General features: G+C 52.2%; 1 protein-coding gene across 2 annotated transcripts in view; it reads left to right on the forward strand.

Moving 5' to 3' along the window:
• Positions 1-1,905: 1,905 nt before the first annotated feature.
• The window catches only part of NIPAL2 (NIPA like domain containing 2), a 61,464-nt gene continuing 35,543 nt past the window's right edge, over positions 1,906-27,826 (forward strand). Inside the window, exons 1-4 of one of the 2 annotated variants that reach the window (XM_055129432.1) lie at positions 1,906-2,150; positions 13,974-14,042; positions 16,123-16,294; positions 26,300-26,359. In XM_055129432.1, the coding sequence (XP_054985407.1) occupies positions 2,016-2,150; positions 13,974-14,042; positions 16,123-16,294; positions 26,300-26,359 (436 nt within the window). In that variant the 5' untranslated portion in view covers positions 1,906-2,015. The remainder of the gene's footprint in view (positions 2,151-13,973; positions 14,043-16,122; positions 16,295-26,299; positions 26,360-27,826) is intronic. The other variant, XM_055129431.1, reaches the window with a different exon arrangement.

Here is a 27,826-nt window from a genome sequence, read left to right on the forward strand (position 1 = left end):
CCTTCCAGCATCCTTCTTGTTGTCAGAGCTCAGCGCCCCCCTTCTGAAGGCTGCAGAGGCCCGAGAATCCCCTTCCTGGCTCCCTTGCAAGCGGAACGTGGGCATGTGGCCCCATCGTGGCTAATAGAACTGGAGGCGGTGGGAAAGCTGTAAGGAGATGCTGGGGAAGTTTTCCTCCACAGTGAGAAAGTGTGAAAGGCCCAGCTGCTTTCCCAGCCTCGGGGCAGCACGGAATGCCTAGAGCCAATGCCATGTCTAGGGAGAGGTTGCCCCTTCGGATGGCAGAGAAGAGTTGGAAGAGAGACATCACAGCACCACACAGAACTGTATTTGCTTTGGGATCAGAAAATACCTATTGGAGTCACTTTGCATTGGATACTTTGTTTCTTGAACCTGAAAGCATCTCAATGGAAAGGAATGTGAATAAAGTCACCAACTCAAAGCACAGTACAGCAAACAAATAAAGGAAACACTTCCCCGTCCCTTCCGAAGTGTATTGGGAATAATTGAGCCTCTTAAAATTGGGACTAGTTGGTAATAACTGTTTCTGAATGTTTTAGGTGCTCCAGCTAGAAGCCATGCAACTCGAGATGCTATGTTTGCCTTTTTCTCTACTTGGAACAATATATGATTCATCATTCATACATATCCCTTAAGACACACTGAAAACTTTCTCCTGATCCCCCACTAGCCTCCCCAGCAGCAATTCTCTTTTCTGAAGTTACCCCTTGCACATAATCAAAAGCATCGTAAAAGAAAAAGAAAACCTCAACATTGCATAAACAAAAGAATCCCAAGTTCCAGCACTTGAGGCCCTCACATTTGGCCCAAGGTTAGAGACGGCTTGCAGGGCATCTGTGCAGAGAGCAGAGTTTAAGCGCAAATAAAAATTCAGGACACCTGGTTGGAGTCCATTAAGATCACCAGCATCAGGGGGAGAGGAACGCAGTGCTTGGCTTGTAGGAGGCCTGGGAGCAGCATGGAGCACCGTGGGGCATAGTCCCCTCAAAACAAAAGACCTCTTGAATCCTAACATTCAGTAGCTTCTCACTGAGGACTCCTCTCAGTTTTCCAAGGGCACTTGAGAGGCATGAGGCCCCGCTGGAGTTCCATGGAGCCCCCAATACTTCTCCAGCCCAAGACTTTCTCAGACACAAATTTTACAATTTGTGTAAAATTGAGGGTGCAGGGAAAGAGCTCAGAGATCAGAACTCAAGGATGGGGAGTTCAACCCCTTGAACCTCGTGGCCCCCACTTTCAGGTGTGGCTCTGGTGAACGCCAGGGCTGCTGGTCCTGCTCAGCGCATCCTCTTTTGGACCACACGTTGAGGAGAATCGCAGAGGGTGGGTAGCCCCAGAGTCTCCCTTGACCCCCAGTAGTGACACATGCTTCTCAGGCCAGACTGTGGGCACTGCCAGGTCAGACTGCATAAGGGAGACGGTGGGGGAGGGGAGGCCCGTGTGGCTCCTTTTCCTCCAGTTCCTTCTGTACCCAGCTAGGCACCAGGCTGGGCGGGCGCACCTGGCTTGGTTTGGGGGAGGGAATGCCTTCAACAGGTGCGGAGAGCGGCACCTGGAGCGGCTGGGGGCGGAGCCAGGCAGGTGTTCGGGGGCGGGGCCAACCGGCGGGGACTGGGGCTTGAAGGCCGGCGTGTTGCGGCTCTGGGTGGGGAAGAGGTGGGGGCCGGGTGTTAGGGGTGAGGCATGTACCTGAGGGCGTGGCAGGTGCCGAGCAGAGGTGTGCAGGGAGGGGCAGGGAAAGGGGCGTGGCCAGGCTCTGGACTTGACAGGTACCTGGTAGAACAGATGTGAGGGGCGAGGCGAGGGCGGGGCGTGGGCGTGGCCAGTCCCGGGGGCGGGGCATGCGTCCCGGGCCTGGCAGGTGCGGGCCGAGCAGGTGTGCGGGGAGGGCGGGGCGTGCCCGGGCGGGGGCGTGGCCAGGTGCCCGGGCTGCGAGCAGGAAGTGGCCCGGTGCGGCCCTGGGCGCCTCCTGCGGACGCCGGGAGCGGGAGCGGATGGCGGCGCTGGCTCCGGGGGGCTCCGGGGACCCCGTGGAGGCCGCCCTGGACGGCCTGGTCCGCAATTTCACGTACGGGGCCTCGGGCGCTGCCAACGGCTCCCTGTCGGGCGCGTGGTACCGCAGCCACCAGGTAAGGCCGCGGGCGGACCTGGCGCAGGACGCCGGGGCTTGCCGGGTGCACGCGCCGCGGGGACAGCGGGACCCCCGGGCCGGGACGCGGGGCCTGCGAGCGGCCCTGACCTTCGCGCGCTCGTTCCGGGGCCTGACAGTCGCGCCTTTGCAGCCGAAACCGTCCTCCTCTCCAGGAAGGACTCCAGGGGGTGGCGGGGGGAGCGGGGTAGTCCATCACCTATCCTCCGGCCCCTCCCCGGGATCTGGTCCCAGCTGGGACCTAAGCAGAGACCCGCCCCTCCCCCGTGTCCCCTGCGCGTGTCCGCGTGCGCGCCCCGGCCCGCTGCAAACACGCCGCACCGCAAAGCCAGGCGCACGCTGCGTTCCGCGCGCCCGGCCGAGCATCGGGGAGGGGGCCGCCTAGCCTCAGCAGTTTTCACTGGCGCGGAGGGCCGGGGGAATCTTGACCTTGGGGTGCGGGAGGCACCCTCTGTTTTCATAAGACTCACTTTGTCCTTGTTCCTGGACAAATCCGTAGGGATTTTTTCTTTTTCTTTTTATCGTGCAGGAATATAATCATAAAACAGTGGGTGCTGTTGGTCTTCCCGCAGCGTTTGCTCTAGAAGCCCCTTTCACGCTTGAAATGTTTGGGAGGTTAGTTAACTAACGTCTTGTTTTCAAGAGTGTAGCACAGGATGATTTATATAAAGACAAAGGAAGTGTGTTCCTCTTAGAGGTTTCTGCAGAGGGACGGGCTGTTTTAACACCAAAACAAACATCTCAAGTGGGGAAAATTGGCAGGGGGTGTGGTGGGGGGACCGTAGAGTCTTTTCTCTGCAGCCTTTTCAATTCTCCTCCTGTTCCCCACCCCAGCCCCAGGAGTTATGAGGAAGTGGTTTTAGGGGAAGTATGGGAATCCTCGGGTGGCGTGTATCGGAAGCATGCTGTAAAATGCTTCTGCCAGAAGTGCTCCCAGGAACAGTTAAAGGATCAATTTTTCCTCTTTTGGTAAAGAGCTTGGAGGAATGTTAGACGTGACCTGCTACGAAATGCTCCCTACCAGGAGACATGATATTCGCCAGGCCATCCTCATTGCCCTTAACGTGTCCTGGTCTTGGTGCTTTCCTGGTGCTCTACAGACACGCACAGGTGCCCGTGTGACCCAGCTGGGAGCGCTTCCCTCGCCCAGGAAACAGCTCACCTGTGACACTGTATTTGCACGGGCTAGAAAGGGCCGGCTCAGAGAATGGCCACTGAATCAGTTTGAGCACCACCCAGGCAGCAGACAGTTGGAAGCGAAACTTTCTGGATTTGTGATATGGACATTTATTTCAGTCCTGAGTGATTGAGTTTGCTTTTGTTTTGTTTTGTTTTGTTTTAATTGTTTTATTTTATTTTATTGATTTGGGGGCTGCACTCGGTAGTGCTCAAGGCTTCCTCCTGTGCTCAGGAACCACGGCTAGTGCGACTCAGGGAGCCATAAGTGGGGTTTGGGGACCAAATCAGCATCGGCCACATGCAAGGCGAGCACTGCGTCCTCCATTCCTCTCTCTCCGGCCCTGCCTGGTGACTTTGTTTTTAAAAAAAGTATTGCTGGACGGGTCAGCTACTGGCAGATCTAGTGCAGGGATGTGCCTTGATGGACTTACAGATGGACTTGGCAAGTGGATTCAGTCACATGTGATTCCACGACGTTTCCCATCCCTTGAGCACACAGCTCCTTCCCACATGTTTGCTGGACCTGGGACTCACACTCCAGGACCATCTTCATTCTCAGCCCTCTACCGCCTGGCTCTTGCAGGCATCTTATTTCGACCAGTGCGCGAGGCTGTTGCGGATGGTCTGTGCTGTCAGCTCGCTCAGTGAATGCGGGGTGTCACTCCAGGCCTCAGACTCCTGACTGGTCTAACTAGGGTTGGGCTCTTGTTTGCCCTTGCTACCCGGTTGAATAAATCAGGGCCAAAGCCTTGAGGTGGGAGAGGGGTGGGCAGGAAAGGCTCACTGGGCACTACTGTGGCTGGTGACTGGGTCTGGAAGTTGGTTGCAGTTTGCTGTGTGTCTAAATGCACATGGACTGTGTCAGAAAAAGTTTCTTCTGCACAGGATAAAGTGAAAATTCCGAATTTTTGATGTCCTCTACTTGAACTTTTCATTTTCAATGGCTTGAGTTTTTGAAGTCCACATATTTCAAGGAAAATTGACACAACTTGGCCGGGAAGAGGGAGTGCAAGAGACGGACATTTGTTACACATTTACTATGTGACACTTTATAGCTATTATCTCACTGGAGGCCCTCAGCAACCGCAGAAGGTCCATATTATCCTCAGGTTCACGTAAGGAAACTTGTGTTAAATAACTTGCCCCAGAGCAAGTCCAGCTCACTGCAAAGCCGTTTTTTTTATCCAGTGCCTAAAGGCAACTGCTTAGAGTCAGGGCTTGGCCAGACTGTGGTGGTCCCAGTAAATGAAAGGGAAAGGGGAGTATGGCTTTTCTTGCTGTGTTAAAGAAAAAATCTTATCAAGTTAAACATTTATTGCCCTGTTCATTGATTTTTTTGCTTTGCTACCATCTAGCTCTATACTCATGGTGACTGCTTGTGACTTTTATTCTTTTTTGGGGGGGAGGGGGGTCATGCCCATCATTGCTCGGGGCTTACTCCTGGTTCTGTGCTCAGAGATCACTCCTGATGGGGCTTTGAGAACCATATGTGTGTTGGGGATCGAACCTGGGTCAGATGCATGTAAGGCAAGCACCTTACCTGCTTTATTAGCTCTCTGGCCCTGTAACTTCCTTTCTTAAAGAAAAATACATGCTAAGGATTATTTAGAAATAATGATGACAGAAGTTTTTCAATGAAATAAAATTTTTAAAAAGTACTTGCTTCCGGACACGGAACGGCCATGCCAAGGTTGGCAATCCTTTGTATTTTCTTCCCAAGAAAAATCCTTTTTTCCTTTGTTTCCTGTCTACCCATTGTTCGGACCAAATTTGCTGATTTGCGAGATGTGTGCGTGAGACAGCAAGGAGAGGAAGAAACAGATGGCTTCAAAGTAGGAGAATCAAAGTGTTTCGAACAGTAACAGTAACTGGGAGGCTGTGGGTCTCCGAGGAGCTGCTTTCGGGCCTGGGGAGTCTGTTCACATCTTAAAGGCTGACGCGTGACTCCTCACTTAGGTCCACTTAGAGGAGGGGCCCACACCAATCCAGGGACCTGCGGACACCTCAGCCCCTTGGACCTGGCTCGTTCTCCTCAGATATTTCCACCGGGAATGAGAGAGGAGAGAGAATGAGTCAGGGAGGACCTACAGAGTAAAATAAACGTCAGAGACCTGCCTCGGGGGAGGAGGCAGCCTCCAACTTCAGTTTGTCTGCCTCCCACTTAGGTGATAGAACTCTAAGGAAACCAGGGGCAGAGCCATAGTTCAGCAGCTAAGGCGCTGGCTTGCCTTGTATGCAGCTGATCCCGGTTTGATCCCCAGCACCACATATGGTCCCCTGAGCCCTGCCAGGAGTGACCCCTAAGTGCACCCACACCCACACACGTCACCACCATCACCACCACCACCACCACACACACAGACCCTCTGGAATTGTTTCCAGTCTCTCCTCTCCTTTCTCTCTCCTATCTCTCTCTCCTCTCTCTCTTCTCTCTTTCCTCTTTCTCCTCTCTCTCTCTCCTCTCTCTCAGCAGTTATCTGCCACTATTGCATGGTCTCCTACAAGATTTTCTTTTCTTCTACAATTTTTTTTTTAATTTTAAGAGTCTTGCTATGAAAAAAAAAAAAGAGAGTCTTGCTATGACCTTCCCAATGCTCGCTTAAGGTAGGTGACCTGGGGAAGAAATGGTCAGCTGTGTTCATTTTGCTAGCTAATGTTAATTGTTGTCTTTTGAAAATGTCAGTGATGATTCATTCGCCAGGCAGAGCTTGCCCTGGGCGGGCTGGCAGTCCCTGATCCCCGCCGGCTGTGCTGATGTAGTCCGGTTCTGAAAGCTCAGTCTCTTTCCCGGAAGTGTGGATGCATCACCTTGTTTCTGCAAATGTTGGCTGTCCCTGCCGAAGTAGCAATAGCCATCAGAATATCCCTTCTAAGATATGGTGCCTTTGATAAAACAGGGCCCGTGTGTTTCGTCGCTAAGTACCATCGCACAGAGGGTGCTCAGTAAGGAGCCAGTGTGGTGGCACTACAGTCCACCCTGACTATAGGGAGTGTCAAGGTGTAGAGTGTGGGTTTTGTTTGTTGTTGTTGCAGGGTCCTACTCCCGAGGCGATCAGGAATCACAGGAGTCCTGGGCAGGGGTCACTCAGTCATTTGAACAGACCAGGGATACGCTCCGTGGAGCCACCCCACCTCCTGCCCCACCTCCCTGCCCCATATCCTTTGATACCTGGTAGTCCATACACTTGGCTTTTCAGAGAAGGAAGAGGAATCTCTTCTGTCATTCTTCACTGTGACTGGCTCAGCCTGCAGCCAGGTGGCCCCGCTCTGCCTGAGTCTCTTGACATTTGCCTCATTCTCCTGGCTTATCGCCAGCACCCTGCGTGACTGCCGTGTCATCTAGAGCTCAGAGGCAAGGACGCACCCCTCCTCTCTGCACCCTGCAGATTTCCAGAGGGCAGAGCCGGCCCCCCAAGACCCCACTGGCCACTGTGATTGCAGCTCCCCTCGACCAGGTGGCCTGCCCAGAACTCCACTCCGGAGACTCACAGGTGCAAGATTCATGACAGCAGTTAATGAATTGAAGGTCACCTTTGAGCTTTTTTTTTTTTTTCTTTTCTTCCAGCTGAGCCAATATTCCCCGGTTGGGTTTGTACCTTTCATAAACACCCTCTGTGCCCAGGGCACTGGCAGACAACAGCCCACTTCCCCACCCAACTTTCAACCTGTGGGTGCCCGTCTCTCCGGCTCACCTTGTCCCCCACCCCTGTTGCCCCAGCATGCCCTCCTGGTTTCGTTGACACCTGCCAGGAGGCACCGGCAGATCCCTTGGTGGATCCCTCTTGTAAACACAGCCCAGCAGCTGCAAGAGCCAGTGCCCGCCTCACCCCAGAGTGTTTGTCCTGGCAGGGCGCTCCCCGGGCCCGCCCCCACCCCTGCCCAGGTCAGCCTGCAGAGATGCCGGATGCAGGTTGGCGTGCACTGGCCCAACTCCGGTACCCAAGCTTGTCTCTCTCCTCGATTCTGAATGGGGCACCCCCCCCCGCCATGCCCCAGAAATAAATAAGTTTTAAGTAAAGAAGATTGAGAAGTCACAGAGCAGTGAAGAGTTCCTTTATTTGTTTTATGGAATCACTCCTGGTGGGACCCGGGGGGGGCCTCGGGACAGGTAGAGCAGCGCCCAGCCTCTGATTCCGAAAGCCTTGCCTGCTACAGGCTGTGCCCAGCGTGCTCTGCTGGGCACCTCTCTTCTCAGTGCCCTCTTGTGAGGGTCCCCCAGCCCCCACCCCATCTGTCCTGACTTCTTTGAACTCCTGGGCCCTCTCCCATTATGCTCACTCTGGACCACTCCATCCTCCATGCTGCAGCCAGGATGAGGCTTCCAGAAGCGCTGCCCACTCACCATTGGGGCACCAGTGCCCCTGACCCACTTCTCAGTCCTGCCAGCCCGACCCCTTTAGGCCCCTTCTCCTCCCAGGCCCATGTGCCACAGGAACCAGGATCATCATCCACCCCCGACTCTGTCCCCATCTCTCTGCTAGGGAGGGGCCAGGCCGGGGTCTCTGTTGCGGGTCACTGCAGAATGCTTGCATCCACCTTCATGGACACAGAGCCTGCGGTTAGCGGTGGCTGAGCCTGCCAGAGGGGTGTGTGGTTCGAGCCTGAGCAGCCAGTTCTCTGCCTTCACATCCCCCAGCTTCTCCCACCCTGTTCCCTTCTCACCCTTTCCCGCCATGCCATGTTTGCTCGCCCGCCAGCCTACGTCTGTGTGAGAGTTTGAGCCATGCCGTGGTTTTCTTTTTCTCCTGAACTGCTTCTCCTTGGTCTATCCTGCTTCTTTGTATGTCTTACATTTTGGTTGTTGTTGCCTTCGCCTCTCTGAAGTCCTTTCAAAGGAAACCACATTTTATTTCTGCAAAGCAGTTTTTCTCACTTTTTAGTTGGAAAGGTCTCACACCTGGGGGGTGCAGCTCAGAGCTAGAGATAACCCTTGCATTGACCTGTGTGGCCTTGGTTTCGCTCCCTGGCATTGCACAGAGAGAGAGAGAAGAGAGAGGAACAAAAAATGAAAGCCTGTAGGAAAATAAGAAGTACAGTTGAACTAAGAGTATTGCATAAACCAAGAAATACAAGTAGGGCTGGAAAGACAACTCAAAGGGCTCTGTGCATGCTTTACTTGCAGGGCCTCAGGTTCGATTCCCTGAACACTGAGCTCAAAGTCCTAATAGGTGTGGCCTGCCCAAAACAAAACCAAAAAAATACAATTGAAATAAAAAGGAAGCACAACAAACTCCAAATGTTCTTCCCCCAGACACTCACAGTTATTACTATTGGGACATGTTTGTTTGTTCTCTCCCTGTTTTCTTGTTTTAGGTCATGGTATACTAATTGATAGGCAGTTGGAGTGTTCTGAGTCCTAAAGTACCCACCCTCCGGATACTCAAGGCGGGATCCCTCGGGATCGGAATGCCTTCTGAGTCTCAGGAAGTGAGCTGTGGGCAGGCTTGAGTGGAGAACATCCCAGCATGTCTGAGAGATGGCAGGGAGTAAACACCGTCTCAGGCCAAACTCTCCCTCCCGGTTATTCCCCTGGGGACCAAGCAGACTCAGTCACCAACGCTCTGGCATCTGTGGAGCTCGAAACCAGATCTCTCCTCATGGCCTGGAGCAGGAGACTCCGTCCTTCTCTTGCGAGTCCAGTCTGTTCAAAGCTAGCTCTGATTCTGTGCATCTCTGGAATCTCGTTCTAACTCCGTTGGGGTCTGGTCCTGAATTTATGCTTTGGAGGCCAAGCCAAGAATATGATTGAGGTCAACGCTAGAACTGGCCAGACCTTTGCAAATTCCACACACCCCTGTTATCATATCCCATCTCCATCTGGCCAAACCACCCCACCCAGGGACTATAGGTCAATAATTTAATGTTGAATATCTAAAGAACATTCTGGCACCAAAAGGTGGAATAGGAGGTAATTGTTCCAAATAAAACAAAAACATCCTTAATACTTAATCATTGCTGATATCATGGACATCCCTGTAGATAAATTGTGTGCTGCGGCCAAGACACCTCAGAAAGTCAGATAGTTTAGCGTGAGCATTGCAGACATTCAGGCATCTGCCTGTATTTCTGGCCTATCCTTGGAACTTTATAATTAAGATGCAGAGCAACTTTTCCTTCTGTTCTCTCTGTTTTACTTGCATTGAGAGAAAGGGACAGATTCTTCTCATTAAAACAAAAAAATTGCAAGATGCTTGGGCCGAAGAGAAAGTACAGCGGCTAGCCCTGGCAGATGGCTGGCACATGGCTGACCCAGGTTTGATTCCCAGCACTGCACCACCAGGCACGAGCCCAGAACATACAGACAAAATTGCAGGATGCTGACTGCGGCTGGCCAGAAGGTCACCTGTTGCAGTCTGGACTTGAAAAGCCACTCGGGCCTGAGTGGGCTGATGCGCTCCAGGGCCCAGCACAAGTCCCTCCGCGCTCTCAGCTGCTCAGCTCCACACCAGCAAGGAGGCGGCGGGAGGGAAGAAGCGCTCTAACACTCTCACACGTTCCAAAATAGCTCGAGAACAGATAGCGCTGTGACTGGAGTAATGATACGAACCAGACATCTCTAATCGAGGGTGAGTGACAAGCCTCGGAAAGCCCGCCCCCTCATGCGTATGCTGCCTCTGAGGATGCAAGGGGGCGCCCCGAGAGACAGGCAGCGGGGAGGGTACTCGAGTTGCACGCTGCTGACCTGGGTTCCATCTCTGGCATCCATAGAGTCCCCTGAGCCCCATCAGAAGTAAGCCCTGAGCAGTGCCAGGTGTGTCCCCAAATCCCAAATACCTTATAAACCATCAACAAAAAGACAGGAAGGGGGGTTGGAATCAGTAGAACCCACTTGCCTGACCCTCTGGCAGGAAATGGCATTCGTAACAGCGACCTCCACTTGCTGTTGAGACGGGCATCACCTGTGGCACTTGTTTAGTTGCACGCCATAGAAATTCTGCACCAGTGTCTGCCCATCAAAGGGCATCATCGCCTGGCTCCAAGCTTGCCTGTGGGTACCGGTCTCCCAGCAACAGGCATTCATTCCGTGTCCCGGCCACTTTTCAGCAATCCCCGCAACTTTTCGACCTTTTTCAGGACTTGTTTTTGATGTGGGGATCTGTGACCCCGTGGCCGTGGCTGAGACTGGTGTTTTGGAAGTCAGTGCAGATATGGTGGGAAGAGCCGGTGGACTCAAGGAAGAAAGCAGAGCCTGGCGAGGGTCTGAATGGTTTCAGTGTCCGCTGGAGCTGCAACAGGGGAGGGCCACTGCCTAAGAGTGAGCAAAGAAAGTGGTTTCTGGAGATGGAACCGACTCCTGGAGAAATGCCATCAACATGGCTGGTACCCAGCAAAGATTTCCAGAGTGGCGTCAGCAGGGTCCAGTGTGCCGCCTCGGGGCTGGAGATGACGGGCATCTTGAGGGACTTGCCATGGTGGGAAAATGCCATCCACAGCACACAGACCTCTGAGAAATCCTCCGGGAAAGGAAGAGACCCTCGACATGGCAACTCCATGGCTGCTTTGTTTCCAGCAAGTTCCACAACCCCCTCCCTGACCTGCCTGGGAAAGGCTGCAGCACCTTGGTCAGAAGCAAATCAAAACTTACTGGGGCTCAGGTGATGGTTAGCATTGCTGGGCCAAAAAAGAAAAAAGAAAAATATATAATGACGACGACGATGATGATGATGATGATGATTGTTGTTGTTTGAGGTTTATACCCAGCTGTGCTCAGGACTTACTTACTCCTGGCTCTGTGCTCAGACATCACTTCTGAGAGTGCTCAGGGGACCACGTGGAGTGCTGGGGATCAAACCTGGGTTCACTACATGCAATCACGGTAGTGTTTCATAAGCCCTCAATTAAAAACAATTTTTTAAAAAAATTTTGGGCCACACCTTGTAATTCTCCAGGCTTACTCCTGACTCTGTGTGCAGGAATGACTCCTATCAGGGCTCAGGGAACTATCACTCCCGCTGGGGATCAATCCAGGGTCAGCCCAGTGCAAGCGAGTGCCTTCACCCCTGCGCTATCGCTCCAGCTTCTGGAGTTCTTGACATGTTATGGATGTCAATCCTTTATTAGATCGATGGCTGCAAATATTTTCTCCCATTTTTTAGGCTGTCTTTTCACTTGGATGCACAAACATTTCTAATCACAATGAAGTCCAGCTTATTATTTTGTTTGTTGCCTGTGCTTTTGGTGTCATATCCAAGAAATTACTACCCAATCCTACAACCGATTTCTAAACACTTTGGTCTGGTGCCATTTAAATGGAATGATTCAAAGAATTTTGAAGCAAGTTATTTCTGATCAACGATTTATTTTTATAATTATGGGATATTTTCATAATTGCCCATTCAATCCTCAACTTTTTTCTGAACTTTATTTTCCTGATTACTGCCAAATGCATTCAATTGTGAATCGAAGGCTTGGGACTGGCACATTGTAGCACGATGCAATTGTTCCCCATGAGAATAGCCATCCAAATTATTGCCAAGTGTGTTTATTAGGAAAATTCTTAACTGATTAAAGACTATGGATATTATATGTCAACTATAAAATGAATTTTTGACATTCCTGCTTCCTTTTTTTTAAAATGCTGAATTTCACTTCAGTGCATCTAATAAGGTTCTAAAACTTCAAAGACATTTGTGTTATGAAAAGGGTTCCTTGTGGTTGTCACGTTCATTTGAAATTCAAATAACCACCTGAAATCTGAAACTAGCTAGAAGGTCTGTCCTGTGGCTGGAGATGGGGGAGCGGAAATCCATGTGACATTGCTGAGGCATCTGACCAGGAGAGACTCATCTACCTGCTTTCCCAGGGGGAGCAGCCAGCAGCGCACCCTTTGAAGCCACCCAGTGATCCATGACTTCTTTATTTTTAGGATTTTAAATGTAGGAGTACTGCTATTTATTCAGCCATTGATTAAGCTGACTGAATTGGGATCCATGCCTTCTTTCCTCAAGCATGGAGGGCAGTGGAGAAAAACTTGGTGTCTGGAGGTTTTGTTTGTCTGTTTTTGGCTCAGGGGCTGCACCCATCTGTACTCAGGGCTGACTCCTATCCCTGTGCTCAGGGGCCACTCCTGGTGGGGCTGGGGACTTCACCTCATATGTCATGCTGGCGAGGATCGAACCCAGGTCAGCTACATGCAAGGCAGGCACCCTACCCACGGTGCCATCTCTTTGGCCCCCTAGAACTTGGTATTTAGCCACTGGTATACTTGTTCGGCCCCTTAATTTTGCATAGCAGATGACAGAGGCCAACAACCGCCTTCAGCATGGTGCTCTCCCCTCAGGGAATCTGGCCTTCCCCTGAGGGACTGGGGTGCTCTGAGTAGGTCTCTGGGACATGTTCTTCAGGAGAGTAAGTTGTGGCTGGAGTGACTGAGGGAAGGGGCTGCCCCATCTCAGGGAGCAAAAGTGCATCCCTCTGGAGCCAGAGCAATAGCACAGCGGATAGGGTGTTTGCCTTGCACTCAGCTGGCCCAGGTTCGATTCCCAGCATCCCATATGGTCCCTCAAGCACCGCCAGGAGAAATTCCTGAGTGCAGAGCCAGGAGTAACCCCTGTGCATTGCTGGGTGTGATTTAAAAAAAAAAGTGCATCACCCATGGACAGGGGAGCTAGGTGGGGGGTGGGGGCATGGCCATGCTATCTGACGTGTGTTGTCAACTGTGGGGTGCTGTGGTGGGCCCCTGAGGTGGAGGAGAGTGCTGGGAATGTGCAGGCCGACTGCAGCCTGTGGGAATCTTCTTCCCCATCTTTTGTTTCCTGAGGGCAGGTGGCAACCCTCAGGCACACTGCCCTGTGAGTCCCAGGCCTATGATCCTTCTTCCTGTCACCATGCTGCTGGGTACAGAGGAAAGAAAGGATGGCAGCTGTGGGGCATGCACACAGGATGCAATGGGCACAACAGTCAGATGGTAGAATGTGCCATTCAGATGGTGGAGCAGTGCTGGAAGAATCTATGAAAAGCACCTCAAGGGACCAAATCACAACTAGGTGACTCATAACAAATGAGACAAATATTTACAGAATTCTACTAGAGAATGGAGTTCATTCTCAAACATGAAAAGCTGATCTCAATAAAAACACATTCATATTCTTAAACATTAGTGGAGGCAAGCACCTTACCTCCAGTACCATCTCGACATCCCAAGTACTAGAAAATTTTTAAGCAAATTTCTATAGAATAATTAATTAACCTATAGACCACCTAAAAATGTAAGTGAGAAAACAACCAAAATCATGTTAAATAATAATAATGCTTTGATGTTTTTGTTTGTTTGTTTTGTTTTGTTTGCCTTTTGGGTCACACCCGGTGATGCACTGGGGTTATTCCTGGCTTATGCACTCAGGCAGTACTCCTGCCGGTGCTCAGAGGACCATATGGGATGCTGGGAATCAAACCTGGGTCAGCCGCATGCAAGGCAAACACCCTACTCTCTGTGCTATCGCTCCAGCCCCCAATAATGCTTTGATGTTAAACCACTTTACTTTATAATATTAACATCACTAGGAAATAGAAAATAAAATGTTTGTGGAATGAGTAAGGAAGGAATGGTGTGCCCGCTGGAATCTGTGTTGCTCTTTCTGTAAGTATCTTATGGGTGATACTGAAGTGCCTTTTTCCATTACAGGTCCACCTGTTTGGAGTTGTGCTAGCCGTCCTAGGAAACGTGGTGATCAGCATTTCCCTCAACATTCAGGTGAGGCAATGCTGCACTTTCAAACACTCTGGTTGATTCCAGGGACAGGCTCTGGCCTCTTAGGATTTTGTCTTCTCACCTCCTTCCTCTCTTAAAAAACAGAGAAAAATTGCATCTATGACCTCACTGCTGTAAAAGCAGATAGAATCCAGGCTGATTGGCTTTATTCTTCATTTTTGAAAAGAAATGTGTTCACATTTGCAAAGAGGCCCACGAAAATGCTTCTGTGGGTTTCTCAGCAGCGTTGTGTGCTGCAGTGCTGTTTTTCAACCTCTGTACACTCACAGGCCAGTGGCTGTAGAAGTATTGCATGGCCTTCCAGGGCTGGCATCAAAAGCATCATGGACAGGTCAGTGTTTGCATCTGGCTGTCTGTACCCGCTCTGCTTCGAGAGCCTGGCACTGCCCTGCGTAAGCAGCATGGGAAGCAGTAGGAGGTGTCTGCGGGCCACACCTTCATGTGACCCAGCCTGAGATGGCCATGCCCCAGCTGAGTGCTGGGCCCTCTGGACTCCTCCCACTTCTGGGGGAGCCTCATCCCTCAGCATAGCAACAAGGGGCCTCGTCTCTTGTTCTGTTTTCCCCTGGTTTTTGCTGTTACTGTTCAGTTTTTGGGGGGAGGGGTTCTTGGCCACTCCCTCCGGGCACTCAGGAGTTATTCCTGGCTTAGGAGTGACCCCTGACAGTGCTCGGGAAGACCATATGTCCAGAACCCAGTGGGACCTAGGAATGCCAGGCAAGCACCTTGGTTCCTGCACTATTTTTCCAGCCCTATTTTCAGTTATTTAGTTTTTTTTTTAAGCTTAACTAATTTGAATTATATATACTTCTTTATTATTCAGTTTTGTTTGGGGGCCACATCCAGTGATCCTTGGGGCTTAATTATGGCCCCCCACACTCCCCTGGCAAGGCTCAGGACCACATGGTGTGGCAGGGACCGAACTCAGGTCAGCCACACGCAAGGCAAGCATCTTGCCCACTGACTATTGCTCCAGCCCCTCTACGTACTTCTAATGAAGAAGTAACTTTAACTGTAAGCCAAAGGGCTTTGCAGTTTGACAGGAGTTTGGTTTCAGATACTAGGAAACCATCCACCCAGGTCCAGACAGGAGCCCCCACACACTGCCCACCAAGCAATTCTGCCTAGGGGGGGTGCCAACTCTAATGGCTACTAGATCCACAAACTTGCACACACACCCACCATCAAGAAGTTTCTCTTAGTGGCTCATCTTTATTTAGTCATGTTTATTTAAGCATCGGGCTTTTAAACTTTCAAAAAATGTGCAGTTCTGGTTTAGTTTGGTTTTGTGGGGACGGAGCTGCATCTGCTGTGTGCTAGCAGGCATCCTCCCCACTCTCCTAGCTCTCTGACCCACGAAGTCCTGACCCTGAGCGATGTAACGTTCCCAGGGTCCTTCAGAGACACCTCATCTGTAGGGAGTAAAGGGGAGCGCTCCAAGGGTGTGGGAATGGACATTAGAGACAGGTCACATGGGTGTGTGCAGGGCCCTGAAAACTCTACTAGGTATCAGCCAGCTGCTCCTTGTGTATAAGAATCGGGCACAGGGGCTGGAGTGATAGCATAGCGGGTAGGGCGTTTGCCTTGCACGCGGCCGAACTGGGTTCAAATCCCAGCATCCCATATGGTCCCCTGAGCACCGCCAGGAGTGGTTCCTGAGTGCAGAGCCAGGAGTAACCCCTGTGCATCGCCAGGTGTGACCCAAAAATAAAAACAAACAAACAAACAAAAAAAAAGAATCGGGCACAGGCAATACAGCGGTCATAGCTCCACCAGGACCCGGAGAGGCCAGTGATGTCCGTGGACAGGCTCTGGTGTTGCCAGGCCTTTTCCCTTTTTTGTTTTGGGGGCCGCACCCAGCGATGCTCAGGGGTTGCTCCTGGCTCTGCATTCAGGAATCACTCCTGACAGTGCTCTGGAAGAACCCAGGGAGCGAACCTGGGTCAGCTGCATGCAAGGCAAGTGCCCTCCCCGCTGTACCATGGCTCGGATGCTTTCATGCCCGTTGCTACCACAGTGGCTCACCTGCTGCTGGCTGACCGACCCTCTGCTTCCCTTTCAGAAGTACTCACACCTGCAGCTGGCACAGTGCCCAGAGCCCCGCCCCTACTTCCGGAGCCCACTGTGGTGGGGCGGGGCCGTGCTCATGGCCCTGGGCGAGGTGGGCAACTTCGCCGCCTACGGCTTCGCACCCATCACCCTCGTCGCCCCGCTCGGCTGTGTGTCGGTCACAGGTAAGCCAACGGGGATCTTCACTATCAGAATAGCGAGCCAGTGGGGGGACAGAGAGCCCCCAAAGGGGGAGCGACTCTTGGTGGGTTCCCCGGGCACCATCCCCACTGCCCACAACCACACCTTTCGATCATGCCCCCACACCCAGCACCCCGTCACCCACTGCAGGGTTCTGGCATGCCCAGTTGAGAGTGCTTCTGGGTTACAAAAACTTGCCCTGAGCATCTGGAATGCAACACTGTTTCACAACCAAGCTTAAACTGCATCCCAGTCCACCATCTCTCATACCCAGCCTTGCCCCATTGTTTAGCATCTGTTTTTATGTTAATATGTTAAGAATTAAACACCTGGTGGGGAGGGGGGCCGAGCAAGAGAGCAGCACAGGGAGAGCACTGACCTTGTATGCGGCTGACCCGGGTTCAATCCCCGGCATCCCATAGGGTCCCCCTGAGCACCTCCAGGAGTGATTCCTGAGCGCAGAGTCAAGAGTATCCCCTGAGCATCGCTGGGTGTGACCCAAAACAAAACAAACAAAACAAAGAATTAAATCCCTTGGCTCTGCATTGCAGCAGGAGTACATGATTTCATAGTAACATCACAGCCAGCCCACTTCCGGAATTGGTAGGATTTCCTGAATACATTTAGGAAAGAGAAAATGAGGTGTCCTTAAAGACTGGGGGCAAGGGGGGGCAGCACAAATTGCCACTAAAAGGGGGATAAATCCTCAGAGCCTCGTTCAAATCAGTAAAAACCCCGTAGTGTTCCCCTCTTTATCGGCTGCCATGGAAACAGCATGTTTCCCCGTTCTGCGAGATTAGAAGCTTCATTGAATTAGAAACAAGTCGAGGTCTGGTGATTGTCTGCTAGCAGCATGAGCTCACATGTCCCAGTTTTAATCTTGCTCCTAAAAATTATATAATATTCTGAAAGCAGAGACTGAACCCAAATCACCTAGCCTCAAAGCAAACTTTATTTTATTTTGATAGTCGTGGTTTCCCCACACACACACTTTTAATTATCAAAAATGCTTTTTATGGAAGATGCCGTTATGATGTTCCAGAGTGGGGCACTTAGCAGAGCACTGTGGCCAAGTTCAAATGGCTCTTTCTGTTGTCCTGGAAGACATTGTGGGGGGGGGGCAGTGGGGAGGGGGCCGACCCTGTGCAAAACTAGAGCCATGGCACTGTGGGCCGCCCCTCCCCCATCACTGCACCATACTGGGAGTTCGCTGGACACGCGTGTGGACAGCACCCAGGACCCACTGCCTCACCCTCCCGAGGCAGGAGCTCCTGCTGATGAGCCGTGGACTTCCCTCCGCACACAGACACACCCACCATGACTTCTTGGATCCTTTCTGGAAAGGGAGGAGGCCAGAGTGATAGTACAGCAGGGAGGGCGTTTGCCTCACATGTGGCCGACCCGGGTTCAATCCCTAGCATCCCGAGTCTCCTGAGCATGGCCAGGAGTCATTCCTGAATGCAGGGTCAGGGGAATCCCTGAGTATCACCAGGTGTGGCCCCCAAGAGAAAATAAATAAAGATTCTAGAAAGGGACTGGAGAGATAGTCTGGCAGGGAAGCTGCTAGCCCTGCTTGCAGCCGACCAGGGTTTGGTCCCCGGCATCCCATGTGGTTGCACAAACCCTCCAGAAGTGATCCCTGAGCGCAGAGCACAGCTGAGCACCACCAGGTGTGGTCCCAAAGACAAAACAAAGATTCTAGAAAGTCGTGCAGACTTGAGGCGCAGGGGGTGTGGTTTTACTTCGGCTGTGCCTGCAGACGGAGCAGGGAAGTCTCCTTACATCTCGGCTAGGACCTCCTTTTATTGTGTTGCAGACTGTATCACCAGGGGGTGAGGCCCACTCCCGGTGATGCCCGTAGTACTGGCCTGGCAGTGCTGGCACCACCAGGACTGCCCACAGCAGTGCTGGGGGGAGAAGGGGAGGAGATACTAGGGCAGCAGCACGGGACCCCCAGAGCGAGGCAGGCTCTCTTCTCCTTTCAGCCGTGTTCTGCTGACCTGTCACCCTTCCCTGCCATCTGTTAGAACAGTCTCAGTTCCTGTCATTTCTTAGACATTCCAGAATCCCAACATTCAAAATTCAAACATGCCTTTGAATTAAAAAAAGGGGGGGGAGGGAGCAGGGGTGTCCTGGAGAGATGGCTCATGGAGTCGATGCCAGCTTTGCATGCAGGAGACCCAGGGCTTGACCCTCGCCACCATGCGGTTCCCTGAGAGCGACAGGGAGCCATTCCTGAGCAGAGAACCAGGGCTGAGCCGGTTATGGCCCCCAAACAGAAACAAAACGGGACCAACTAAACAAGAAGGCGGCGTGTCTGCATTGCAGGGGGCACGACGCAGCCGTCTCTGGTTTTGCATCTGGGTTTGCTGTTGTTATTGTTACTTTACACATTTTTGTTTTAATCTGTTTTTCACGCCGAGCAGTCTTTAAGTCCTTGAGTCCCAGGGAGGGGGGCCACAGAATCCGGCCTCACCCTGTCCTTTGAGGTGCATCCCGCTGGCTTGCACCACCGCCTGGTCCCTCCTCTCCTTCCCGGAAGGATGGAGCACGGGTCCCGGGCCCACCACACACGGGGTGGCCCATCAGCCCGGTCTGATGCAATCACACACACTGGGAAACACCAGAATTTCCCAACCGTGTCCCCAGGCTCAGCGTGCGGAGGAAACTGGCACTCCAGCTTGCCGGAGAAGCCGCAAGGGCACGAGATTTCAACCGGCTTGTGCCCCCCTGCTCTGCTGCCTCGGTTCCTCAGGGCAGCAGGGGGCAGATTCCCTCCCGGTTCAGCTGGGTAGGAGGCAGGGCTAAGGGCGATGCGGTGCCCACAGGAGTGAGGGCTGGCCTCTGTCCTTAGACCCGGCCACAGTTCCCATCCCAGGCCCACCCTCTGCCTAGGGGCCTTTCTCAGCCTCTGGACCATGTTCCTTGACCTTCTTCCAGCCTTGATCTGTCCTGACCTTTCTCTCCCCCACCCCCACTGGTTGGACTCCTAGTTTCATGCAGTGCTTTCCCCATTTATGTGATTTTCACCCGAGGCCCTTTGGACTATCCTGGGGACGCATGGAAGGCCTATGGGCCCCCTGGGTGAGAAAGGTGAGAAACACTGCTTTAGACCATGAACCAAACAAAGCAGGCTTGTCCCGGGTTCCCAGAGCAGCCCAGGTGGGCCCCCTCTCATCTCTGTGGCTCCTTCCTGGAGAATCCAGGAAAGATGCATTTCCGGAGAGACTGCCTGTGTGAGATTGAATTGTCCTGCGAAATCTGCGTGCCCTGAGCCGTGAGGGGCCCCGCCCCAGACTCCGGGGTCTTTGCACCGTGTACAGCCCGCTCTCCCGCACACCACAGCCTTGGTTCCGTGCCCCCTGGACCCTCATCATCCTGCGGGGTCTGGTGAGTCCCGGGAGAGCAGGACACGGGGACAGCCCACAGTGCAGCGTGGCAGGGCAGGGCTGGCTGGAATTGGCAGTTTGATCAAATGAGGACAGCGTGTTCCAGGGGGATGTCCTGTTCTAGGGTGTTGGGAGGGAAAACCACTTGCCTCAGAGACCTCATTTCCTGACGAAGCACCATGGCTAATGCTTCATTGCTGGGAATTTGTGAATATTCATGCGTTCCCTTTGGGGGTTGGGTTTGATCCATCCACAATATGTTTTTCCTCCTGCTCCTCATTCCCACAACTGTGATCTACTCTGAGCACTGAGGGATGATGAGAGATCGTGATGTGGTTCAGAGCGATAAGGCGATAAGGCGCCTGCTTGTACACATCAGAACCTGGTTCCAATCCCAGAGTGTCCCTGTACCCAGAGTGGTCCCTGAGCATGAAGCTAGGAGTCAGCCCTGAGCACAGTGGGGTGTGGCACCAAGAGAAAAAGAGAAAGAATCACAAGACCAGCAACCCAGAGGGCTGAAACCGCATTGGACCAAGGAGAGGCTGGTGGGCCTTATTCAGTAAAGTAACTCATGTGGGCTGGGTATGGCCAGGGCTTGTACCCGAGCAGGGGTGGTGGGGGAGGGGGCAGGCGGCAGTTTTGCACTCTGGCACCAAACGATGCAGTTGATCGTGGTGAGGTCTCCTTGGCCCAAGAGAAACTGTCCGGGACCAGGAGTGGGCCTGGACGAGGCTGTCTGGGGTCTAGACGGGCGTGCTCCCTCTGGGAGACAGGGAGGAGAGGTGGACGTCCGGGCTGACAGTCATTTCCGCCTCCCTCGCCCCTTACCGGCAGGTCTTTGCTCCCAGCCGGACTCACGTGGGATGGATAGAGCTTGTGTGTCCCTGCGGCACTGTGATGAAGCGTGCGTGAGGCGTGGCTGTGGGCACAGGGCTCCCAGTGGAGCATGGCCGCATCCGGGCAGCTTTGTCATGGCCCCGTGAGGGAGAGAGCCCACACAGACCCGTCACCCACCCCCATGCCCTGAGGAAGAAGGCTCAGTGGCAGCCCCGAGGATCCCTTGGGGCGGGGGGAGGGGGGTGTCCAGCAGAGATCACAGTCATGGGAGCGAAGAGCAAATGTACGGTGGCCTGCTTACGTCCAGCCCCCAGGGAGCGAGACCTGTCCAGTACCCACTGTCCGCGTCTTTGGTTGTCCCCCTGGCAGTGTGAGGAAACCATCCCTGGTCCCGTTGGCTGGTGGGGTGGCCCCCAGTGCAGCCTAAATGAACCGTGTTGCCAAACCCTCTCCCACGCGCACGTACAGCAGGTGGCATTTCTAGAACCTCTCACCCACCTCATCATCTGCAGAGCCTGCTCTGCCCATCCTGCCCTCTTTGCACACGCCACAAAGCATTTCCAGATTCACTTCAGAGCACCTCGTTCCTCCCGTCCATGGCAAGCAGCAATTTTAATTGCGGGGGAGTGGGGGCGGGGGCGGGGGCAGGGGTGGTCCTGTTCCGGCCTAAGCCCTGACACGTGCTGACAGATGTCAGGCAGGGAGGACCATTGTCCTTGATCCCCGTCAGAACCTGACAGTGCCCTGTCTGCATCCTCCCCTCACTGGCACTCTCGCCATCTCCCCGCAGGAACGTGCAGAACAGCTGTGCCCCCATGGAAAGAGACGGTCTCACGCCTGTCATTCCTCAGCGTAACCCGCTTGCTAGTTCCAGGAGAGCAAGATGGTTGATGACCGCCCCCCCACTCCAATTCTCAGCCTCGGGGAGTGGTGGTCTGTAGGGCCAGTGAGTCTGTTCTCCCACCCACAGTGCTGCTGAGAGAGGCCGGGAGCCACGTGCCCCGTGTGTGTGGCCGTCCGCAGATCTGGTCTCTCCATGCTGTGGGCGGTTATTTGCTCTAGTGTTTTCCATAAAGGGAAGGCGGAGGGGAGGGGATGGTTGTTTTCTACTCAAGTCCTCAGGTGCCATCTGACATCAGTCCTGGTTTCGGCTCAGATCGCAGAGGTGAGACCGTCCACCCAGAGTGTCCGAGAAGCCAAGACTGAGGAACTCTTTCCTTACAGCCTTGCCCAGCTCCAGGGCTCCATGTGTAGCGTGGGTCACTCTAAACACTCTAAACAGTTGGGTCCCCAGCTTCAGCTTCGGCCATGGGCTGCGCTAGCCCCTAAGGGACCGTCCACCTGGCCTTTGTGGCTCTGAAGCCCAACACCGGCTCCTCTCTGGCCAGTGCATCCTCGACGTGGAAAGCCTGGTGTTTGCTGCAGCCGCCTGCATTGGCCGGAGAATGCGTCAGCGCCGCTGCATCCCCTGGTGCCTCCATGCTCTGGGGAAGGCGGGTTCTCACCCCACCTGGACCCATTTCTGCAGCTTCTCTCACAGCCTCAGAGGATGGGGGTAGGGGAAAGGGGGGCCTTGCTCCGGGATAGGCCTTGGCTTAGGCACGTTATGGCTGATCACGTCAGCTGTCAGGACCCCAAACCTCCGTGTCGGCAATAAGCAAAGTAACTGGCAGTCATAGCATGGGTGCACTGGGCTGAATCTGAGCGGCGGCCGGAGGAAGGACAGACTGGACGTCTGTTCCTTAGTGAACCAGGAAGCTCTGTCAGGGCACCCACAGGCCCCGGGACTCCCATAAATCTAGGCATGGTTCAGCTGAAGCTGCCGAAACTTGCTTGGCCTTTGTTTTCACCTGGAAATTCCAACCTGGATCCCCTGGGGGACCTTGTGTCTACCTGGCCCTCTCCATCCTGGTCGTCAGCCACACAGACCGAGATGTGGGTGTCGGCCCATATAATTAATCGCTGCTCATTCTTCTGCACCTCGGTGAGGGCTGCGAGGATGAATCGACACCACTGAACTGCACTGCTCTTTGGGGAGCAGAGTTGGCACCAGAGGAAATGCTAGGAGGGGCTTGTCTGTCCTGCCCTGGCAGAGAATTCTTGGCACCACTCCCCATCACCCCAAATCTCTGCACCAGCAGTATGAGGTCAGTCTGTCAGTCTGTCTCTCCCCCCGACTCCCCTGTCTCCCTCCCTCTCCCCACTCTCCTCCTCACAGTTCCTTATGCCTTATGTTCACTATGCTCCAGGCCCGCCTCCAAGGTCACTGCGGCACTGTGTCGTGTGTTTAACACTCCCTGTGTTGGGACGTGCTCTGTGTTCCCAACATAGCGCTCTGCACGCCCAGAGCAGTCTGTGTGGGCCCCCGCCCAGGGCACTCTGTGGCCCCTGAAGGCCAGGCCGGAAGTCCAGTCCTTTCCCAAAGGAGCCTCTGGGTAAAGGCGAGTGCCAGAGTGCATAGCCCGCAGAAACAGCCAAGACACCACAGAGTTGACGAGTGGGGCCTGACTCCAGGCTGGTAAACGGCTCATCTCGGGATTCTCTCTCAATCGGTGCCTCCATTTCTGACTCCAGGAATAAAAGTGGGATCGCTTCTGTTTCTGGTGTTCACTGGGCAACTGCTGTTGTTATAGCAACCAGGAGCCGGGGTGCCGCCGCCAGATCTCTGCTGGCGAGTCTGCAGAGAACTCCCGCTTACTTGCCACTTAGAATGCGTTTCATTAGCTGCTGCTCAGATACTGTCTTTGTTGCTTGGCGCAGTTCTCATTTTAACCATGTTTCGCAAGATAAATGACTTACAAGTGTCTGCATCTTAATCAGGATGTTCTTTTTGTTACTACTTTGCTAGATAAACAAAACAAAATCTTATGCCCTTGTCTAAAAGCTCCTTGTGTTCTCTCAGAAAGCAACATGAGTCTAGAAGTGCAAAACATGCTTGTTTGGTTTGCACTATCAAATTAGCTCTGAGTAACCTTGCATGTGGCCAACCTGGGGTCCCTCCCTGGCACCCTATTTGGTTTGGATACTTCTAGAAATGATTGCTGAGCACAGAGCCAAGAGTAAGCCCTGGGCCCAACCGGGCATGGCACCAAAAAAAAAAAAAAAAAGAAAAAGGAGTTTCTGGGCTAGAGTGCTAGCCTTGCACACAGCCAACCTGGGTTTGATTCCCAGAACCCATGTGACTCCCTTGAGCTCCTCCAAAAGAGATCCCTGGTGCGGATCCAAAAGTAAGCCTTCAGCACTGCTGGGCATGGTCTCCCAAAACCATAACAACCAAAGAAGTGAGCACTGATGTACCGTGTCCCTCCTCTGCCTTCAGGAAGAGAGGGTCCTCAGGAAGCTGCCTGGGTGGCAGGAAGTGACAGGGAAAGGGGCCTTTATACCCGGAGGGAGCCAGGGGCCGGGATGCCCCAGAAGGAGCTGCAGTCTGGAAATGAGGAAACGTGGCTCCAGGGCCACGTCTGCTGGGATCCACACACGTGGGGTGACCAGAGCAGCGGAGAGAGCCTCTCCCACGCTCTGCCCCTGGGACAGCGGCATCAGTCAGCCTCTCTCCAGACTCCTCTGGAGGCAGCAGTATCCAGCCCTGGAGCCATTGTCACTGGCCGCTGCCATCCGTGGAGTGGGGATGGCTCTCCTCTTGGTTCGTGCAGTTCTGTCCCACTCAGCCCGGGGGGTCAGGGAGAGGCTCACCCGGGGAGTCAGGGAGAGGTGCATCGGGCAGGGCAGCGGCCTCTGTACCTCTCCTAATACTCGAACCTGGAGGTTCACTTCCCTTTCTGGAACACAGCTGACTCTAAAAGTATTCTTCCCCAGTGCCCTGTTGCCGTGGTCTTCACCTTGACCTGTCTGGGAGCCGGTGGGAAGAGGGGAGAGGAGGAGTGGATATGTATTTGTTTTGTTTTTCAATCTTTTAAAATTTTGCTAAATTGCTCCTTAAATTTTTTTTATTATAATACCAGGACTTACCAAGTTGTTCATAATACAGTTGTTTCAGGCGTTAAATGTTCCAAAACTTTTTATATTTTTGCCTCCCTTTGACTCTGGTCCCAAACTCGGTTCTTGACTTGTGGGCTATGTGTGTATATTTGTTTATCTTGAATATTTTAAGTACCCCTGCCTGGACTTGGGCTGGAACGATAGCATGCGGCCGACCCAGGTTCGATGCCCCCACCCCTCTCGGGGAGCCCGGCAAGCTACCGAGAGTATCCCGCCCGCACAACAGAGCCTGGCAAGCTACCTGTGGCGTATTTGATATGCCAAAAACAATAACAACAAGCCCCACAGTGGAGACGTTACTGGTTTACTGGGGTACCCCCTGCCCCCCACAAACAAAAATAGCATGAACCTGCCCAGAAAAAGTGTGCTTAGTTTGAATAAGATGAGGAAAATACACGGGAAATAGGGCCGGGGGTGGGGGGGGGGGGGTTCAGCAGAAGAGCACATGCTTTAAAAATAAAATTAAATTTAAGAAGAAGGAGACGAGCATAGACTTGCTTTGTGGAGCCCTGGGTTCAAGCCCCAGCTCCACCATCACCACCGAAAGAAAAAAAATGAGGGGGAAAACATTTCTTACTTTAAAGATTCCTGGTGATGATTTTATTTTAAGTCAATTGCCCAAACAGCAGATATAGTTATATTCAAATTTTATTTTGACTTGATAGATAATTACATAGCCTCGTTAAAATTATATCTCCAAAGACCTTTTTAATGACACAGCAAATGATTCATAATACAGTCACTAAAGAAACATAAAAGAAGTATTACGTTAAATTCAATTTCAACTACAGTAAAATAAGGACACTTAACATATTAACTGCAATTTTCTCCAGATGAGGAATTCTTTTCTGATGATTTTTTGGTTGTATGTAGCACTGTAGCACTGTAGAACAACGTCCTGTTGTTCATCACTTTGCTCAAGTGGGCACCAGTAACTTCTCCATTGTAAGACTTGTTGTTACTGTTTTTGGCATATTGAATATGCCATGGGTAGCTTGCTGGGCTCTCCTAGAGGGATGAGGAATCGAACCTGGGTCGGCCGCATGCAAGGCAAATGCCCTACCCATTGTGCTATATAGAAATGTGTGTGTATATATGTGTGTGTATTTATAATTTTTTTGTTTTTATTTTTGTGCAGTATAGTGCTCAGGGATCACTCCTGGATCTGCACTCAGGAATTATTCCTGAAAGTTCTGGGGGACCATATGGGATGCCATCTGGGTCGGGTTGACTATGTGCAAGGCAAATGCCCTACCCACTGTGCTATCACTCTGGCCCCTGGTTGTATATTTTTAAATCAATGTTTAATTAGTTGAAAGCACTGTAGAATTTGAGGGGTCTTGCTGAATATATCTATAGTATATCCACAGGAGGATTCACTACAGACTCTCACCTGTGTGCCATTGCCCCCCAAAAGACACACCACACACACACACACACACACACACACACACACACACACACACCCCTGATCTCACCTGTACCTTCCCCTGAGTCACCTGTGACTAGTTCTGCGAGAGTGACTGGGAGTGGGTTTTGTTGGTTCATTCTTTCATTCATTTAGCAAGTCATCTGACACCCTTGCTGCAAACAGGGCTCTGTCCCCATCACTGCCCGAGGTCCACTATAAAGTTGTGTCCGTGTGTATTCATGTGTGCATGTGGGTGCTGGACGCGACGGCCCAGACAGTCAGGCAAAGGCACCCTTCACTAAACTCCTTTTCCAGCTTTATCTTAATTCCACTAATAGCTGTTTTCTTTCCAGGTAGTGCCATTATTTCTGTTATGTTTCTGAGAGAAAACTTGAGAGTCTCAGATTTGTTGGGTAAGTAATTCTTTCATTCATTCATGATTGGGGTATAAATAAGCTCTCTGTCTCTCTCTCTCAATGTGTGTGTGTATATATATATATATATATATATATATATATATATATATATATATATATATATATATATGATTACACGGCGCTGGAGGCAGTCCCTGGGTGTGACAGCCTAGCTACTAGAAAATGAGAAATGTGGGTGGAAGAGGCCCAGTCCCAATCCAAGCAGGCTTGGAGGTCTCAACCCCGGGTCCCACACACCTGGGTTCCTCTGCCAGTACCTTCATGTGTGAGGCTCATTCGAATGTGTGGAGAGGGGCCTTGAACATGACTGTGGCTAGGCTCCGGAGGTCTTCGGCTGTGGGAGATCTGCTCAGGGCAGGGAGGGCCCCTCCGGCACCGTGTAATCCCAATGGCCAACATCCAGAGACTATAAGACCAAGCTCCCAGAAGACATCTTACAGCCTACTTCTCCCTCTGGAAGAACCTGGCAAGCTACTGATTCCTGCTCACATGGGAGAGCCTTGCAAACTCCCCATGGTGTATTCATATGCCAAAACCAGTAATAATGCTGGGTCTCTTTCCCCTGACCCTGAAAGAGCCTCCAATGCAGCATCGTTGGGAAGAACGAGTAAAGAGAGGCTTCTAAAATCTCAGGGATAGGATGAATGGAGACGTTACTGAGACTGCTCCAGAAATTCGGCCATCAACGGGATGATGATGATGATGATGATGATATATGTATGGGTCAAAGTGATAGTACAATGGGTAAGGCACTTGCCTTTCATACAGCAGACCCAGATTCGATCCCCAGTATCAAATACAGTCCCCAAGCCCCACCTCAGAGTACCCCTTAGTGCAGAATCTGAACACTGCTGGTTGTAGCCAAAAAACAAAACAGGCAAAATATATGCCTTAAAAACTGGCACAGATGGTCCCTGAGCATGCCCGAGTAATCCCTGAGCATGGAGCCAGGAGTAAACCCCGAGCATTGCAGGATGTTCCTCCCCTCCAAAAAATAAGAAGCCAGGGACAAATGACAGAGTGGTCAGAATCTCATTCCACTGTGCCCCTTATTCCAGCTCGGAGCTGCCGTCCACTCCTCCACGTGAAATATTCCTGTCTTCATCATGCCCGCTGCCCATGATACTGACCACAGCAAATTGTTATTTCACAGTATTGTTATTATGAGTGTTATAAAATTTTTATGAGCATAATAAAATCCCTGAAAACATCTGTGTTACCTAATAGAGCATTCCGCTTCAAAAGACCTTTTTGTTAAGATCATTGCATGAAAGTTTTGAAGAAATAAGAACCACGCACTCAAATTAGCCGCACCAGTTGACTACCTAATTTGAACTCAGCTTTTTCCGAAAGTAACAGAGAACACTGCTCTTGGGAATTTTGCTGAGAAGTACAGCTGTGAGCTTCCTGGCTGGAGCGGGTAGGGGGATTTCTGATCTATAG

Source organism: Sorex araneus, chromosome 2 (assembly GCF_027595985.1).
Source record: "Sorex araneus isolate mSorAra2 chromosome 2, mSorAra2.pri, whole genome shotgun sequence".
NCBI lineage: Eukaryota > Metazoa > Chordata > Mammalia > Eulipotyphla > Soricidae > Sorex > Sorex araneus.